The sequence below is a fragment of the Zingiber officinale genome, chromosome 4B (assembly GCF_018446385.1).
Source record: "Zingiber officinale cultivar Zhangliang chromosome 4B, Zo_v1.1, whole genome shotgun sequence".
NCBI classification, from domain to species: domain Eukaryota; kingdom Viridiplantae; phylum Streptophyta; class Magnoliopsida; order Zingiberales; family Zingiberaceae; genus Zingiber; species Zingiber officinale.
This window is the reverse complement of record NC_055993.1, coordinates 124,698,071-124,713,630: the sequence shown is the minus strand read 5'-3', so window position 1 is coordinate 124,713,630 and position 15,560 is coordinate 124,698,071. Positions and strand designations below refer to the sequence as shown.

The window sequence follows — 15,560 nt, the reverse complement described above, 5'->3', positions numbered from 1 at the left end:
TTTTGGATAAACAATTGACAGAGATGTATCTTTTTTAATTGTTTATCTTGAGTAGTTTCTACAAAGTCTATCTACAACAAGTTTCAGACACCAGGAATTTCATTGATAAATCTTCTACTTCAGATAACATTTCACAAGAGCAAAAAAACTCTAACAGGAGTGGAGTAGAATGATTCTATTCAGCTTGAAATACACTCAATATTGGGACGATGCATAGACTCATGGTATTTTTACACTTTGGTGAGTAGTATCGGCTGGAAATCTTAACATTTCATCAGCGAGTAAAAGATTTATGAGTCTCAAAACAGTTGCGGCGAAGGAATCTACCGTCGAGATGTCAGGAAATAACTGTAAATTTGTCAGGTTTGCTCTCTCACCTCATTTGTACCATCCAGCAAGAAAATGCCTCAACCAGAAACAGAAAATACACGACAAAGCCTGTAAAGAAAGAATTGATGCATTCATTACACTGGTAGAAATGCAAGGGGAAGTAATTCCTGCAAACTCACCTGGAAAATAAGAAGTCTGATGCATAACATCTTTTCGGTGCACTGGCCGAACAATCTGAGGAACAGGTTTACCAGGGTGCCATCCTTTGTCCCAGTCAACAGCCCTGTTCGAGGATCAAATCTGAACACAAAACTTACAATGTCTAAAAAGGATCTGTAAAGATGGAAACATGATTCAACAGAGAATATAGAATGAACCTACTTTGGTAGGCGATGCCTTGGGCAAGGAATTATCTTTAAAAGCTGCAATGACAATAGAGACAATACAAAATAAAATGATCACGTAGCACAAAATAATATATTTGGAACTGAAACTTACAAATGGGAGGCTAACCGAACCTGAGGACATGAGTACAGGAAATTCAAAACTTGTGGCAAGAAGAAGAGTAGCAGTGTCTCACTACAGAGAAACAGCAGTTACTTAGCATGAATAAATTGATAAGAGTTCAGAATTATGTGCATGTAAAATCCACATAAAAGTCTAACGTGCATATTGATACAGTTATGCGGGGTATAGACAAACAGGTCTTAGCAGGAGTCATAAATCCCATCACAAAATTGTTACTCAGTTGAGCGATTCCTGCATGGTTGAACAGAATAGCTAGCATCGAAAGTATCCTTGGGAATCTTTATCAATAGCCTTAGAGCTGGCAGTGAAGTAGAGAAAGAAAATTAACATGTGCCAGTGATTTTTTCCTTCCCTCTGACCACGTCTCGAACAACTCTAGCAACAAAGATCTTCCACCAGTGTAATCAGAAATCTCATGTTTCACCAGGTCAATTGTGCAGAAGTGGGGGTTATATCTGGTTTAAAGAAATATTGTTCCTATGCCAAAATACTGATTTTAAGTCGAATGCTAAGATGTCCATCACTTGATATCTATCAAACGTGCTAATAAGCATTAGTATTCAACATGGAGATCAAGACCATTTTTATGTGCTTTACTCTGTACAAACCATCTAAATGTTCTACTTTCAGAAAGAATTTTACAGCACAAAGAAATATTATGATGACGTCCATAGGCAGACAACTACAGCTAAGAATTTGCAGTTGTTCTAGCTTCATATATATATAGAAAATAGAAAGTTAGCAAAAGAATTGAGCATACCTGAAATGGCCAAGAATTCCAACAACAGCCAAAGCCATTCCAGCAAAGTAGGTGTAGGTGTCACCCACAAAGACTGATGAAGGATACCTATCATACAAATAGAACTAGTCATATCTGGAAAAAATCTTTGTTGCATAGACTTCCAAATGCCAAGCTTTGTAAATGTATTTGAGCTGACTACAATTACCAATTGTTGAGCTGACTACGATTACCAGTTATAAGAAAGTAGAGCCAATGAAGAAGTCAGTAAGGGAAGGACAAGATAAATAGAAAACGCATGAGCCTGCTGATATTCTGGGTCTGTTGATGCACCAATTTGCATCACATTATGGATTAAGACCTGTAATTTGGTTGCCTATTATTAGTTTCATCTGGAAATGAAATATTTGGAAGAAATATCAAGATGTGTAGCCTTCTTACTGCAGTTGAAATTACAACAGTCTGCCCAGCTTCCAGACCATTTAAACCAGCATGAATGTTAATGGAATTTGTGCAAAAAACTGCTAACATGCCCATATATAGCTTGTAAATCCAACCTGTTCTTCCCACAAATATACAGACAAAAACAAGAGCAACGTCATGAATCAATCTAGTGATAGATGATACCTATTTATTAGAACAAAATTCCAACAGAGGTTGCCAGAGAACCCAAAAAGAGACCATGCATAAGCAGTTTGAAATAATTATTGAGAGAAAACATCTTCATTGAAAAATTCAAGATTAAACAAATAAATAATATGGTTGAACTACTCTTTATCAGGCATACAGGATTCATATCATTATCAACCTTACCTTGAGTCCACTATGGTTAAAATCATACCTCATCAGAATTAGACTTAGAGAAATATCAATCCTATCCTTAGGAGTGCACCTATATAACTCAATTTCGTGTTTGGAGAATGGAATGGCAGTGGCATGTTTGATATGTTGAATCAAAAGGGGAAGAGAATCATTGTTCCACTTTGGATTCCAATCTGTGTCTATTTGAAAAGGAGGAACAGAACCATTCATTCCTAGGAATCAGTATTCTAAGTTTAAATACCAAAAAAATCTTAGATCTCACCTCCTTTTTATTTTCTTTTTTAAATTCATGCTTGCATAACTCTTTTTAATTGTCCAAATCATTTCAATGTTTATTGCAATGTTGAAACCGAGATAGGAAAAGCAGTATATATCTATTCCACACCATTCCATTCAATCTAAACCCCAATACATAGAGGAAATGGAATGGGAAAAAATGAGAGTTGAATGGAAAGGAATGATAAGAGGAATCCATTCTACCCTCCCAAACATTGCCTTAGTATAATAGTATATTAGGAATCTCTGGAATAAAAAGAAAAGTATGGTGGTAAATCCAACATTTATTTTTTATTGATAAAAAAAATGTACAAATTCAAAATCCTTCAGGAAGGAGACTGTATGAATGTGGAATCACATGCATGTGTGTTCTGCAAGTAGGATTTCCTTTTATTTAACTTTCATCCTTATAGTAAGTAAAATTAGGACTAGTCAGATTATTCCGAGTTGAAGTGCCTTTTACTCCTAGCAAACAACACAGAAGATGTCACTATCACATCTTCATTCTTTCGTGAGGTTCATCTATGACTATGATACATATATATTGAAAATTGTTAACACAATGTTCACTTCTGAATTGAGAGCTGGGATGGTTTTTGAATGAATTTTTTCTTTTTCACTTTTTATGAGCATTCTCATGATGCAACCTAACACTATCAGCAGTTAACACGAAAGTCAAAACTAATATCTAATCTATTCCAATGTGATAAATGGTGTATGTAAAACGTCATGTGTTAGTATCCACCAAAAAAGTACCTAAATCAAGAACAGCTACTCCAACATATTGAATAAGTGGCTTTGGTATGATGATGGTAGTATGCCCAGCATATGCCATTAACAAGGGAAGAGTTGCAAATGAAGGTAGCACCAATTTTCTGCCCTTCAAAAGAAAAGAGAATCAGCTTCATCTAGGGAACTGCATGCAGAATTGACTCCAGATGAATGAGATGATGCAGATGTAGGAAGTTGTCAAGAAAAAGATAATATAAAAAAATGCTAGAAAAATTAAATACAATAAAGTTGCTTCAGCAGATCATACACTCTCCATGGGACATCAAGAACATCATCCACAAATCCCAGAAGAATCATGAAGCAGATAGAAGCCAGTGCTGCATTATACTCAACAAGCCACTGCATTCAAAACAATCAGCTCAGCCATACAAGTGACTTAAATTCATAAACGCATATTAGTCTTCTGAAGGGAATGCATCATCCATTTGCATTATCTGAAATAAGAGCTGCCCACCGAAAGGACAACAGTGCATGTTAAATTTCTGAACCCATAATGTGAACATTAAGCAGTTGAAATGTGAACAAGTCAAACAAACATCTTACATGAACAGAGCACATTCAGAGAATGCAGAAAAGGGTGGTAAGTCAAAAAACTACATTGGTTTAGTTAACTTTCATTAAAAGAGTCCATAAATATCAAATACAACATAATGTTTGAAATATGGAAGTGCGATCATATATGACCATGCTTGCCTCTATCACCGAACAACTAACAAGGTGATAAGAAATGAGCACAAAACTCTTCCAAATGCAAAAGGAACCTGGTATGGACATGTATGCAAAAGAGACCTGGTGCTGCAAGGTGCAACATTAACTGTTTAGTGGTTTGACATATGATTTGAAGTTTTGAACATGTATGAGAAACTAAACAAGCACACAATCAGTCATACTCATACTATAGGTTTCTTTCAAGGCTTCAAATCTATTTATTCATATCTATCGGTTACCACATTTTCTTGAACTCACTGCATACTACACTGAATCTTCAGAATAGATACTACGTACCTTCAGCCAGGTGGCCAACAACTGCGTAATAGGTAAGTTAGAAGCTATAAAATCATAACTGTATTTCTTCATATTCCTAGATTCTCAATAAATTGAACACAACCTTTGTTTCATTGTTAATTTATTACAATATTCTTCTAAAATGGAATCTCAGTTTTTAGACAAAATGAAGCTGCTTACCACCACAACTACCTGGAGAGTATTCCTACAACAATTACAGTGCATCATATTATATCAGAATAAGAAAGTCTACAAAAAACTTTAATTGTTTATTTTCGTATATTTCTGAAGAGTCAGCTCAGAAAATACATTGAGAAATGCACATCTACACAGCATATATTCATGAGCTTCATACACAAATATACATACATTGGAGTCTGCTGTGAAGTTGAAATGCTGAAACAATATGGCAACAACCAAGTAGACAAATCCAATAAGGACGCCTAAAGATTCCGGCCTGAAAAACAATTCATGATATTATGAATATCTTGATGCATAATATGATGAAGCATAGACATTACAATAAATATTTCTCAAAATCATAAATATTCAAATTATTATACAGATTAATACCTTTCAAAAACAAATTTGTCCCTTCATTAAGTTCATGCAAGAATTCTTCTTCCAGTGAGAGTAGGTTGTTGTTACACAAATGTTTTGTGTGTGTGTGTTGAATTGATTAGCTTATATTGAACAAAGAAAAATGGAAATAAAAACTCATAAAAAAAAACTAACACGCATCTTAGCAATAGAGCATCCTATTTTCCAAGTTATTTAGCTATTTGGGTATTGCAATCTAGAGTTATTTCCCAACCTAAACATTATTACCACAAAGTTATGCATAAGAGAATCCAACTTTTGGAAACCAACAAAAGATCGACAAGACAGACAAACAAAGTAAATAATCATCAGTTTAGTTATGTTGATCCCTGAGAAGTCGCCATGGTTAGTCTCCATTATAAAGCAACTTAATAATATCGGCAAGTTCAATGAAAAAATTGAAATAGTGTCAACTTGATGAGTAACCGAAACATTAACCATGATAAGCAAAATACAGATGATGGCATCCTAGTAGAGGATTCAAATGTCAATAATTTATATAATATGGAGACTTTATACAGTTTGTCAATAATAATATTACCTCAATAAATATGAAAATAATGTATAACATTTTGATATGAAGATTTTGTGAAAGCAAGAAGCTTCAATATAAAATGGCCAAAACTTGTCAAGTATGATAGAGTTCTAACAACAATTTCAGCTAGCTGGTCACAAATATGCAACCAGACTTGGTCTTCTTAATGTAAGATGAGGAAAGTGGACATGCGTGTGTTCCAACGGTTAAATTTAACTAACAGTAATAATCCTTTGCGTGGAAGGAACAGACTTTATTTAGGTAAAACGAAATAAAGTTCAATCGCCAGTATCATAAACTCGGCTACCAACAGTAAATTTTACGCAATCAACTCGCATGGAGTCAGAAATTAACAAAATTGACACCAGAGAAACCTGGCACTATCAAAAAATAAACGAAAGGTAACATTTAAATAAGAAATCCATGGTAGAGAAGCTAGGAGGGAAGAATTAACTAACACTTTGATGGCTCCCTGCGGGGTCCCCTTCTTATTGATGTCAAACCCGAAGAGATTTCGGCGCAGCACGTAGCGTGCCGCCACGGGGATCATCCTTACGGCCACGACGAAGGCGCCGAAGCTCATGGCTGCGCTGATGGAAATGGATCTCCGAAGCCCAGGCTCGATCTGGTAATGAACGAACACGAGGTAGAAGAAGGGGAGGAAAAACGCCGCGGCGGCGGGGACGATGATGCCAAGCTTCGGCAGAGCCAAGGGCGGGTCTTCCGCCGCTAGGGGTTTCTTTTCCTCAGCCACGGTCGGAGTCTGGACCTCTACAGGCTTCGAGGAGGGCCTCCGGCGAGTCGGCATGGCGGCGGTGGCCAGTTGTCGAAAGTGAGGGTTAGATCCGAGTATTAATAGGACATCCATGGTATCCACGCGGCGGATGGTGAGTGGATGCTCGACAGATCCAAGGGAATGAGTTCTGGGGCCGCTAAAAGGCTACCCGCTGGCTGATTGGATACGAATGTAAATACAAGAAATAATAAATAGCATGGCTATGCAATGTTTATTTGAAGGGGGAAGAACAAGGAACCATAAACCATTGCCTTGGTGCAGTGGAGACCGTTTTTTAATTTTCTATATATCTAAAAGTTGAATGTCAATTTGAACAAATTAATGAATAAATGATTAACTTAAGAATGTTATGCCAATAGATAATCCGTTAGAGTATTTTTCTGATTTATTATGATAATTGATGAAATTTTTTTGTAAGACTAAGTTGATCACTTCAATGTAAGTTGAATACATAGTGTCAATTAAAAATATATACAATAATAACAATCAAATCTTATTCTACTAAGTATAGTCGGTTATATGGATCATTTTACGTCATTAGACTCTATCCCTTATTATATCATCATCTATATTTAAATAAATTTTTCTTGTTTTATTGTTGCTAATCAATTTTTTTTTGTCTTCTGGCCTCTTCATCGTTTGACGTGTGTATTTATTATAGTTTCGCATCGCCTAGTTAGAGCATTTATTGGTCATCTAAGTACATACTCGTATCATCTTAAACTTGTCTTTCGGAATTTTTTCCTCAATAGATGCAACTCCAACTTTCTCTCTAATGTACTCATTTTTTATTTTATCTATTCTTTTATGTTCACACATCCACTTTAACATTATGATTACTATAACTCTCATCTTCTGCTTATGTGCTCGAGTCATAGCTCAATATTTAGCTTCATATAACATAGCAGATCTAACTGTGATTTTGTAGAACTTTTCTTTAAGTTTTAGAGCTACTTTATGATCACATAAAATACTTGACACTGTCCTTCATTTCAATCATCCTACTTATATTCTATATAAAGCATCTCTTTTAATCTCTCCATTGTTTTGTAAACAAATAATCCTAAATATTTAAAATATTCAATTTCAGGCAATTTGTCATCTTCTGTCTTAACAATTATTCTAATATTACTAAACTTTATCTTATCTTTATTCTATTAAATCTAAAAAAATTTCCTTTTAGTGTTTCCCGCCAAAATTCTAGTTTAACATTTACTCTTTCACGTATTTTATCTACCAAAATAATATCATTTACAAGTAACATGCACCACAGTACTGTCATGAATGTGTGCAGTGAGTTCGTTCATAATTAATGTAAAAATATAGGGACTTAGAGTTAATCCTTGATGTAACTTTATTTTTATTGAAAATGTTTCATTACTCCGCCTAAAGTAGTTTTTACTCTGATAGTTACATGCTCATATATATCTTCAATTAGTTCAATATATGTTACCCTAACACCGATCTTTTCTAGAATTCTTCATATAATTTCTCTTGAGACTCTATCATAAGCTTGTTCTAAGTCAATAAATATCATGTGTAGATCTTGTTTTTGCTCTCAATATTTTTTAATTAGTTGTCTGAGAAGATGTATAGCTTCTATTGTTAACCTTCCCGGCATTAACCCAAATTTATTTATGGTCACCGTGGTCTTCTTGCTTAATCTCTTTTCTATTACTCTTTTTGAAAGTTTTATGGTATGACTCATTAGTTTAATATCCCTATAGTTTACATAATTTTATAAGTCTTTCTTATTCTTATATAAGGGAACTTGAGTACTTATCCTCCATTGATCATATATTTTTTTCACTTTCAATATCATGTTAAATAATTTTTCAAGTCATTCAATACCTTATTTCCCTAGACACTTCTATAGCTCTATCGGAATATCATATGGTCTAACAGCTTTTTCATTATACATCCCATTTAAAACTTGCTCTACTTCTTAAATTTGAATTCTACAATAAAAAATTAAATTTCTATACTCATTTGACCTACTTAAATTACCTAATTAAGTTGGTTATCTAAACTTTCATTAAAAATTGATGAAAATATTTTTTCCATTGCTCTTTTATTTCTCTATTATTACTAGTATTTTATTGCATTCATCTTTAATACATTTTATTTAGATAAGATCTCTTGTATTCCTTTATTTCACTTTAGCTATTCTATAAATGTCTCTTTATCCTTCTTTTGTATCCAATTTTTTTGATATAATCATTCAAAAGTTTCATTCTTTATTTCATTCACTACTTTCTTTTCTTTTTTGCTTGGCTATTGTATATTTCTTTTTAAGTTTTCCTCGTTCTTATAAATATATAATTTCTTATAAGCTGTTCATTTTTCTTCACTTTCTCTTATACTTTCTCATTCTACCACCAAGATTCTTTATTTAGTAGTACATGTCCCTTTAACTCACTAAGCACACTCTTAGCTATTATTTTTAACTTTGATATCATCTTATTTCATGTCATATTAAAGTTACCGTATATTTCATCTAATGTTTGTACTTTTACCTTCTCCTTAAATATATTTTTCTTCCTATCTTTTAACTTCAACCACTTAATTCTACAAGTCGTATATATTTTCTTTCTATTGATATTATACTTGAAGCGTATATCCAACACTACTAACCTATGCTGAGTAGTACAGGTTTCTCTAAAAATGACCTTGTAATATTTACAAATCTTTCTATCCCTCTTTCTAACTATAAGAAGACAATTTGTGATTTATTATTTTCACTTTTGAACGTGATCAAGTGTTCTTCTCTTTTCTTAAAAAATATGTTGGCTAATATAAGGTCATATGTTATCACAAAATCCAATATAGTTTTCTCTTTTTCATTTCTTGTTCAAAACTCATAACCCTATGTACTCTCTCATATTTGTCATTTTTTACTCTGACGTGCTTATTTAGATCACCTCCTATTAAAATCATTTCATTTGGCGGAATATTTTGTAATACTTCATCAAGGTCGTCCTAAAATCTTGATTTGGTAGCTTCATTTAATCCTACTTGTGGTGCATATTGTTAATTACGTTCATAGTTTCTTTAAGGACTATAATTTTATTCCTATTTCTAACTACCTTTATAACTCCATCCTTTAATGAACTATCTACAGCAATACTCACTCCATTTCTTCTTTTATTATGTATTATAACTCGAGTTCTCTATCATTTTTACCTTCTTGCTTACTCATTTTATCTCTTGTACATACAAAATACTAATTTTTCTCCCATTCATCACATCTACTACCTAGAGCAATCCTCTGGACTGCTTTTTGCGATCTAGGGGATGATCCCTTTGCATGCATTGGTGGAATGGATGACATGCAAAGGGGGCATCCCTTGGACCGCAAAAAGCGGTCGAGAGGATCTGGTCCCTTTACTACCTCCATTGATTTACTAGTAAAAATTTTCATGTTCCATGTTTCAAATTTTAGACTATTGGTTTTCCTATAATATTTATTCTTATCCAACCTATGATATAAGAACTCTTGTTTATTTAATACTACACATAAGCTCTCATGGAGATATAGTGATACTTGTCGATACATTACAATTAGATCATATAACTCAAACTTTTACATATTTAATACTATATTTGAGTTTGAAAGATATAGCTGTCATTGATAAAATATTACAGTCAGATTCTACAACACGTTCCTTTCGAGGAACAATCTAGTATTAATGTAATAATTTAGGAGATTCATTCTTCGAATATTTATCATAGTTTAATGACGGACAATTAAAAAATATATTAAAAAAAAAGGAACAATATACCCATTCAAAATTCTGTGTATATATATATATACATATACAAAACTATATGTAGCCCAATTAAAGTTATCTGAATCTTTACAATTATGGAGATATCGCCGAGTTAAAACCAACAAAACTTTGATTCGAAACAACACTGCTTTCTTCCCGCTGAATCTTTCTTCTCTTGGACCTGTTCTTCACATCTTCTTCCTTGACATCCATGAAAGAGAAGAACCTCCGCAGGCTGCGCCTTGAGCTCGAACTTTCGGCGGCGGAAGAATCAGTTCCCTCCACTGGGCAATGGCGAAAGTACTGGCGAATCATGCCTACGAAATACACGAGCAAAGCGAGAACACAAGCCAGTCCACATATCAGAAACAGGCCCAGAAAGCTGTTTAAATGGAGGGTTTCAGAATCGAGCTCGTTCCCATCGGAGCTGCACGCGCTCGTGCTCAACCACTTGTCTTGGATCCGTTGGAGATCGCCGTTTTCCGACAGCGTAAGGATTGCAGTCGAGAAATCAACCGCCAAAGGAGAGTCCCTCGGGAACGCCTGCGCAGAGGCTAAGGAGGTTCATGCAAACCGAACAGTGCAGTGATTATAAATTCTTGCGAAAACTTACGAATCCCCAGCCGTTTCGGGTGAATTCTGAGCCAATTGCAGCAAACTTGCATTGAGTCGAGAGAAAAAGGTCGATGTACGGGCGCTCGTCCACCACGGCGGCGACACCTCCCTCGCCGGAGCCGCGTTCGAGTGCTCTCGCATAGTCCTCAGGCGAGCCAAGAGCTATTAGTCTGGATCTCGAAACGCCGAGCTCCTCGGCGAGATAGTTTTCAGCAAACGAACCGACTTGAAAGCCAATAGGCTCGTTGCTGGCGATCAATTTGTCGATGCCTCCCAGTGATGATGACAGATATTGGACAGTGAGAATCGAGGTCAAGCTTGCCGTGTAACTCGACTGGATGATCAGCACGACGAACAGCCATATTATGAGAACCATACGCCCTGCAGTGCTCATGGTGTTTTCCCCTGTGAACAAACAGAGAGAAATCTGAATACTTGAACAACAGTAGTGACTAAAGAATGAAGATCAAGTAAGCTTCACTTACTATGTGCAAAAAATAGACTCGAGAAGCTGAACCTGCAAAGAAATCAAAGATTATATAGAATGAAGATGTTTATAATTCTCATGCGAGATCAAATCCTATGCCAAGAATGTGATAACAGCTTACCAAAATACAGTAACTATCTGCCTTTTAGGAGGGCCACGGAATTCGTCGTTGAGCCTGTGCTCGAGGATCCAAATCACAGCTCCTATTAGAGGCAAGGAACACACTGTGACCAGCCACATTTCCCAGGTAAATGGCTGCAAGAAAGCCCACACACCAGAGTTCATCTTTTTCACAGGGGTGACGATTACAAGCCCAGATTCAGCATATGGCTGTGTGAAATCGACAATCTTTGTTCGATTCGTTACTATGCTCATGTCACCAACAGCAGCATCAAATTCCTAAAACAAGAAAAGAATCGAGATTAAGAAGTTTTTCGTGTTGCTTTTTCTTCTACTAATTGGAAAATTCAATGAGCATTTACCCCTAGTGCAACCATTTCAGCAAGCTTGGAATAACTGGGATTCTCATGGCCATTTCCAAAGGATACAAATCTGTAGGAAAGAGGGTAAGGCAGCAAGTTGACAGCGGCAGTGAACACATCTATGCAGAATCCCTTGATGTCATTACTCTTTGATGATACCGAAACGAATTGTCGGAAACTTGCCCGATTTGGAACTCCAATTCTCAGTTCTTTGCCATTGTTAGGGAAGACCCATCCGCGAGGCTTGGATATAGTATCCCCGGGCCAAATCACACTAAACAGCTGTTGATTAGAAGCAGAAAGATTTGCTGGTTTTCCATACAACTTTTCAGGAGGAACAATCGACAATCCTGAATAATTTGTCCAGTGACCAATTGTTCTCCACCCAGTTCCTACTATGTTGAGCAAATCATAGGCCGGTCGGATCAGGTTCCTTTCATAATCAAACTGGACTTTACCAGTTACACCATCAAAACTTGTGTTCAAAATCTTGTTCAGCAAAACCTGCCCCTCATCGAACACGCTCATGGCCTCAAGGTGTAGGCTCCCTCCCTCCGCGTCGTGTAAATTCGAGTCATTCGAAAATGAGACCCTTCCTCCATCTCTGAAAAAGGCATCCAATGCATGAGAAACCAACCAAACTGTATCGTAAGCATATAGACCATAAGAGTTCAGTTTGAAGTTTTCAGCCTTTCCATTCTTCACTAGTTGGCTCCATCTCGAGACCAGCACATTCTTGAACTTCGAATTGGCGGTATGCTGGCGCAGGGCGACAACTCCTTGCATTGCCTCCATAGTCGTTGCATCTAGCAGTGAGGAAGAATCCAACAGAGAAGAAAGCCAATCCGTTGCTATCCAAACATACCCGCTCGACATCATACCGAGGTATCTTGCTGTGGAGAAGATTCTGATGCCGATGTCTGAGCTCACATGTACGACGATAATCCTTGAGCCCATGAGTGCGACCTTCACCAACAAGTCCATGATGTCGCTCGATGTTGCCCCAGATCGTAATGCCGCCTTGTATGAGATCTTGTGGCGTTTTTCTGCAAGTTTGTCGGCTAGAGAAGCAACTCCATTCCGACCATGATCGTCGTCGATGAAAACAGCTATAACCTGGTTCCACTGATAATAGTCGACTAGATCAGCAACGGCAGCCATTTGGAAGAGGTCGCTCCGGGTGCTACGGACAAAGAAGGGATACTGCAGAGAGTTAAGTGTGGGATCTGTTGCAGAAAAGGAAACGAGAGGAACTCGGAGCTCGTTCGAAACATGCGAAATGACATGGGCGATTACAGAGGACTGGGGGCCGATGATCGCGACGATATCCGTCTCCATGAACTGCAAAGCTGTGCAAGTAAAATCCCAAAAAGGAAACAATAAGCCCGCAGTGTTGAAGCTCGTGCAGGAATTTCAACAGTCAGGTAATGTGCTATATATGCTGCACCTTGAACCACACCAATGAAGTTGTTGCAATTGGAATCTTGCATTTCCACGACCAGTTTTGTGCCGCGGAGGATGCTTGGATCTGCATTGATGTCGCTCACGGCAGCGTCGATTGCAACCTTGGCGACTCTTCCAATGGTGGTATTATGAGAAAAAATGGCACCGATGTGGACTGTAGCAGGCCTGGCGGCGGTTTCATTCTTGCCGAGGCCAGTTGAAGCGAGATCAAGAAGCAGAGCCAACAATAGAAGCAAAGCAAGCTTCATTGCATCAGATTTAAGCAGAAAAATCTAAACTTTTCCCCTCTTTTCTCAAATTTGACACGAATCCATCTCACATATGCATGATTAGCGAAGAAGCAAAAGGGAAGAGTTGCTGAAAAGCAGATCCATGATGAAGAAACCAAAGATAAAGGATTACCTGAACCAGTTCTCAGAAACAGGTTAAGAGATTTGATTCAGAAGAAGTTAAGGTGTGAATCTATTCAAAACCATATATAATTTTGTTGCAGGCCGAAGAAAATACTACGATTGAGGAAACAAATGCAGGATTTAGAGAAAAACAGATGAAGATCCAAACCAAATGCAACTACTCCACGCGAAAATGGATCCAACTGTTCCACTGACAAAGAAAAATTAACGGCGAGAGGGACAGGGAACTACTGCGCCAAAATTAGAGAAGAATATGAGCAGAGTCAAAGAAATCAGGAAGATTTTCTCACTGGGTGTTGTTCTAATCGTTGCAAACTCAAGCTTGCAATTGCTTTGGGCATTCTTGGGAGGAACAAGGCAATGATAAGAAAATCCTTTGTTTATGCTGTTGAAAATTAAGCAGGGAAAAAAAAAAAGAAATATAAAAAGGTTCCCTTTCTCATGAAAAAGACCTCTCTATTTTTATTATCAGAGGGGCCTTATAATTCCTCTTTGTGATTTTAATAAAATAAGAAAAAACTGTGAAAATATATAAAAAAAAATTGGGTAAAAATTGAAAGGTGAAAAATATCATATGAGCATTTTTTTTAATAAATAAATAAACGGATTTTATCATGAAATTACTCCTTAACTCATCATTATTAGGACCGTAAATAAGTCGAACTGAGTCGAATTTTGAGGTGTTTAAGTTTATTTGATAAGGTAACCAAGCTGAGTCGAGCCGAGCTTAAAATGAACCAAGCGTTTGAAATGAGTGTTCAAGTTTGGCTTGATTTATTTTTTATGAGCTTGAGCTTGTTTGAAGCTTCGCTTGAGCTTGGTTCATTTAGATGTTATCAAGCTCTCAATTCAAGCTTGGCTTGAGCTTGGTTCGAGTTTGGTTCGATCTTGGTTTGTTTAGATGTTATCAAGCTCTCAATTCAATCTTGTTTGATTGTTTGAAATTTTTAATTATTTGATTGATTATTGAACTTGATAATTTAAATTTATTTACTTATTTTATTTTATTGTTTATTTAGCATATTGAAAAGAGTTTTATTAATGAATATGGTTCGTGAACATTGTTCACGAACATTGTTCATGAACGTTAACGAGCTGAATATATATGCGTTCAAACTTATTTGTTTAGCTTAACGAGCTGTTCAAACTTGTTTGTTTAATTAATCTTATGTATATTGAACGAACATAAACAAGCTCTTACCAAGTCGAACATCAAATTTGTTTACGAACGCTTGATTCATTTACAACCCTAATCGTTTTAGTAGAAGCTACTAAGTAATTTCTATAATGTATAATAGTTACTGAATAGTTTCTACAATATATAAAAGCTACTCAGTAGTAGTTGTTACAATATGTTTAGGATGAGTTTAAAATTTATGATTTATACCGTGTAAAAACTATCCAATAGCTCTTATAATGTGTAGAAACTACTTGATAGTTGTTATAACATATAGAAACTATCCAATAACTGCTACAACATATTTAGGGTGAGTTTAAAATTTAAAATATATACCATGTAGAAACTACTTAATTAGTAGCTCCATTTTAATTTTTTTATCAAAAGGATGTCTCACCTCCTTTAAAATGAAACAAATTATTCTCTAGCATTATTCTCATTATTATCTTATCTATATTTCCCACTTAAATCTTGAACTGGTCAAGCGTATTTGTAGCAGCTATGAAATCGATTTCTTAGCTACTTCACGGTAGCTACTACACATCTATGAAATTGATTTCTTAGCTACTACATGGTAGCTACTACATAGTTATAACAAATATTGTTTCATAGCTATTATAATATGAAAAAAAATTAAGACTAAAATAATTCAAAGCCTTCGAAAAATACTTAAACGACATTTTTTCAATCTGAAATTAGATCGTTACAAGTTTCACATCATAACTAGTT

General features: G+C 35.9%; 2 protein-coding genes across 4 annotated transcripts; both read right to left on the bottom strand.

Moving 5' to 3' along the window:
* LOC121976451 (UDP-N-acetylglucosamine--dolichyl-phosphate N-acetylglucosaminephosphotransferase-like) lies at window positions 1–6,459 on the bottom strand. The gene is made up of 11 exons (XM_042528619.1): window positions 6,086–6,459; window positions 4,862–4,949; window positions 3,735–3,826; window positions 3,452–3,570; window positions 2,039–2,154; window positions 1,831–1,958; window positions 1,619–1,705; window positions 849–909; window positions 712–752; window positions 510–630; window positions 1–438 (listed from the first exon to the last, which is right to left on the bottom strand). Exons 1-11 carry the CDS (start codon window positions 6,433–6,435, stop codon window positions 379–381), a joined length of 1,263 nt encoding a protein of 420 aa, XP_042384553.1. The 5' UTR covers window positions 6,436–6,459; the 3' UTR covers window positions 1–378.
* Window positions 6,460–10,202: 3,743 nt separating this feature from the next.
* LOC121976450 (glutamate receptor 3.1-like) lies at window positions 10,203–14,042 on the bottom strand. Of its 3 annotated transcripts, XM_042528617.1 has the most exons (7): window positions 13,803–14,040; window positions 13,225–13,643; window positions 11,778–13,126; window positions 11,417–11,694; window positions 11,294–11,325; window positions 10,807–11,213; window positions 10,203–10,736 (listed from the first exon to the last, which is right to left on the bottom strand). In XM_042528617.1, exons 2-7 carry the CDS (start codon window positions 13,487–13,489, stop codon window positions 10,287–10,289), a joined length of 2,781 nt encoding a protein of 926 aa, XP_042384551.1. In that variant the 5' UTR covers window positions 13,490–13,643; window positions 13,803–14,040; the 3' UTR covers window positions 10,203–10,286. The 3 variants fall into 3 exon arrangements, with proteins under 3 accessions (XP_042384551.1, XP_042384550.1, XP_042384552.1); XM_042528616.1 differs by having other exon boundaries at window positions 13,225–14,040; XM_042528618.1 differs by having other exon boundaries at window positions 10,501–10,747; window positions 13,225–14,042.
* Window positions 14,043–15,560: the final 1,518 nt, after the last annotated feature.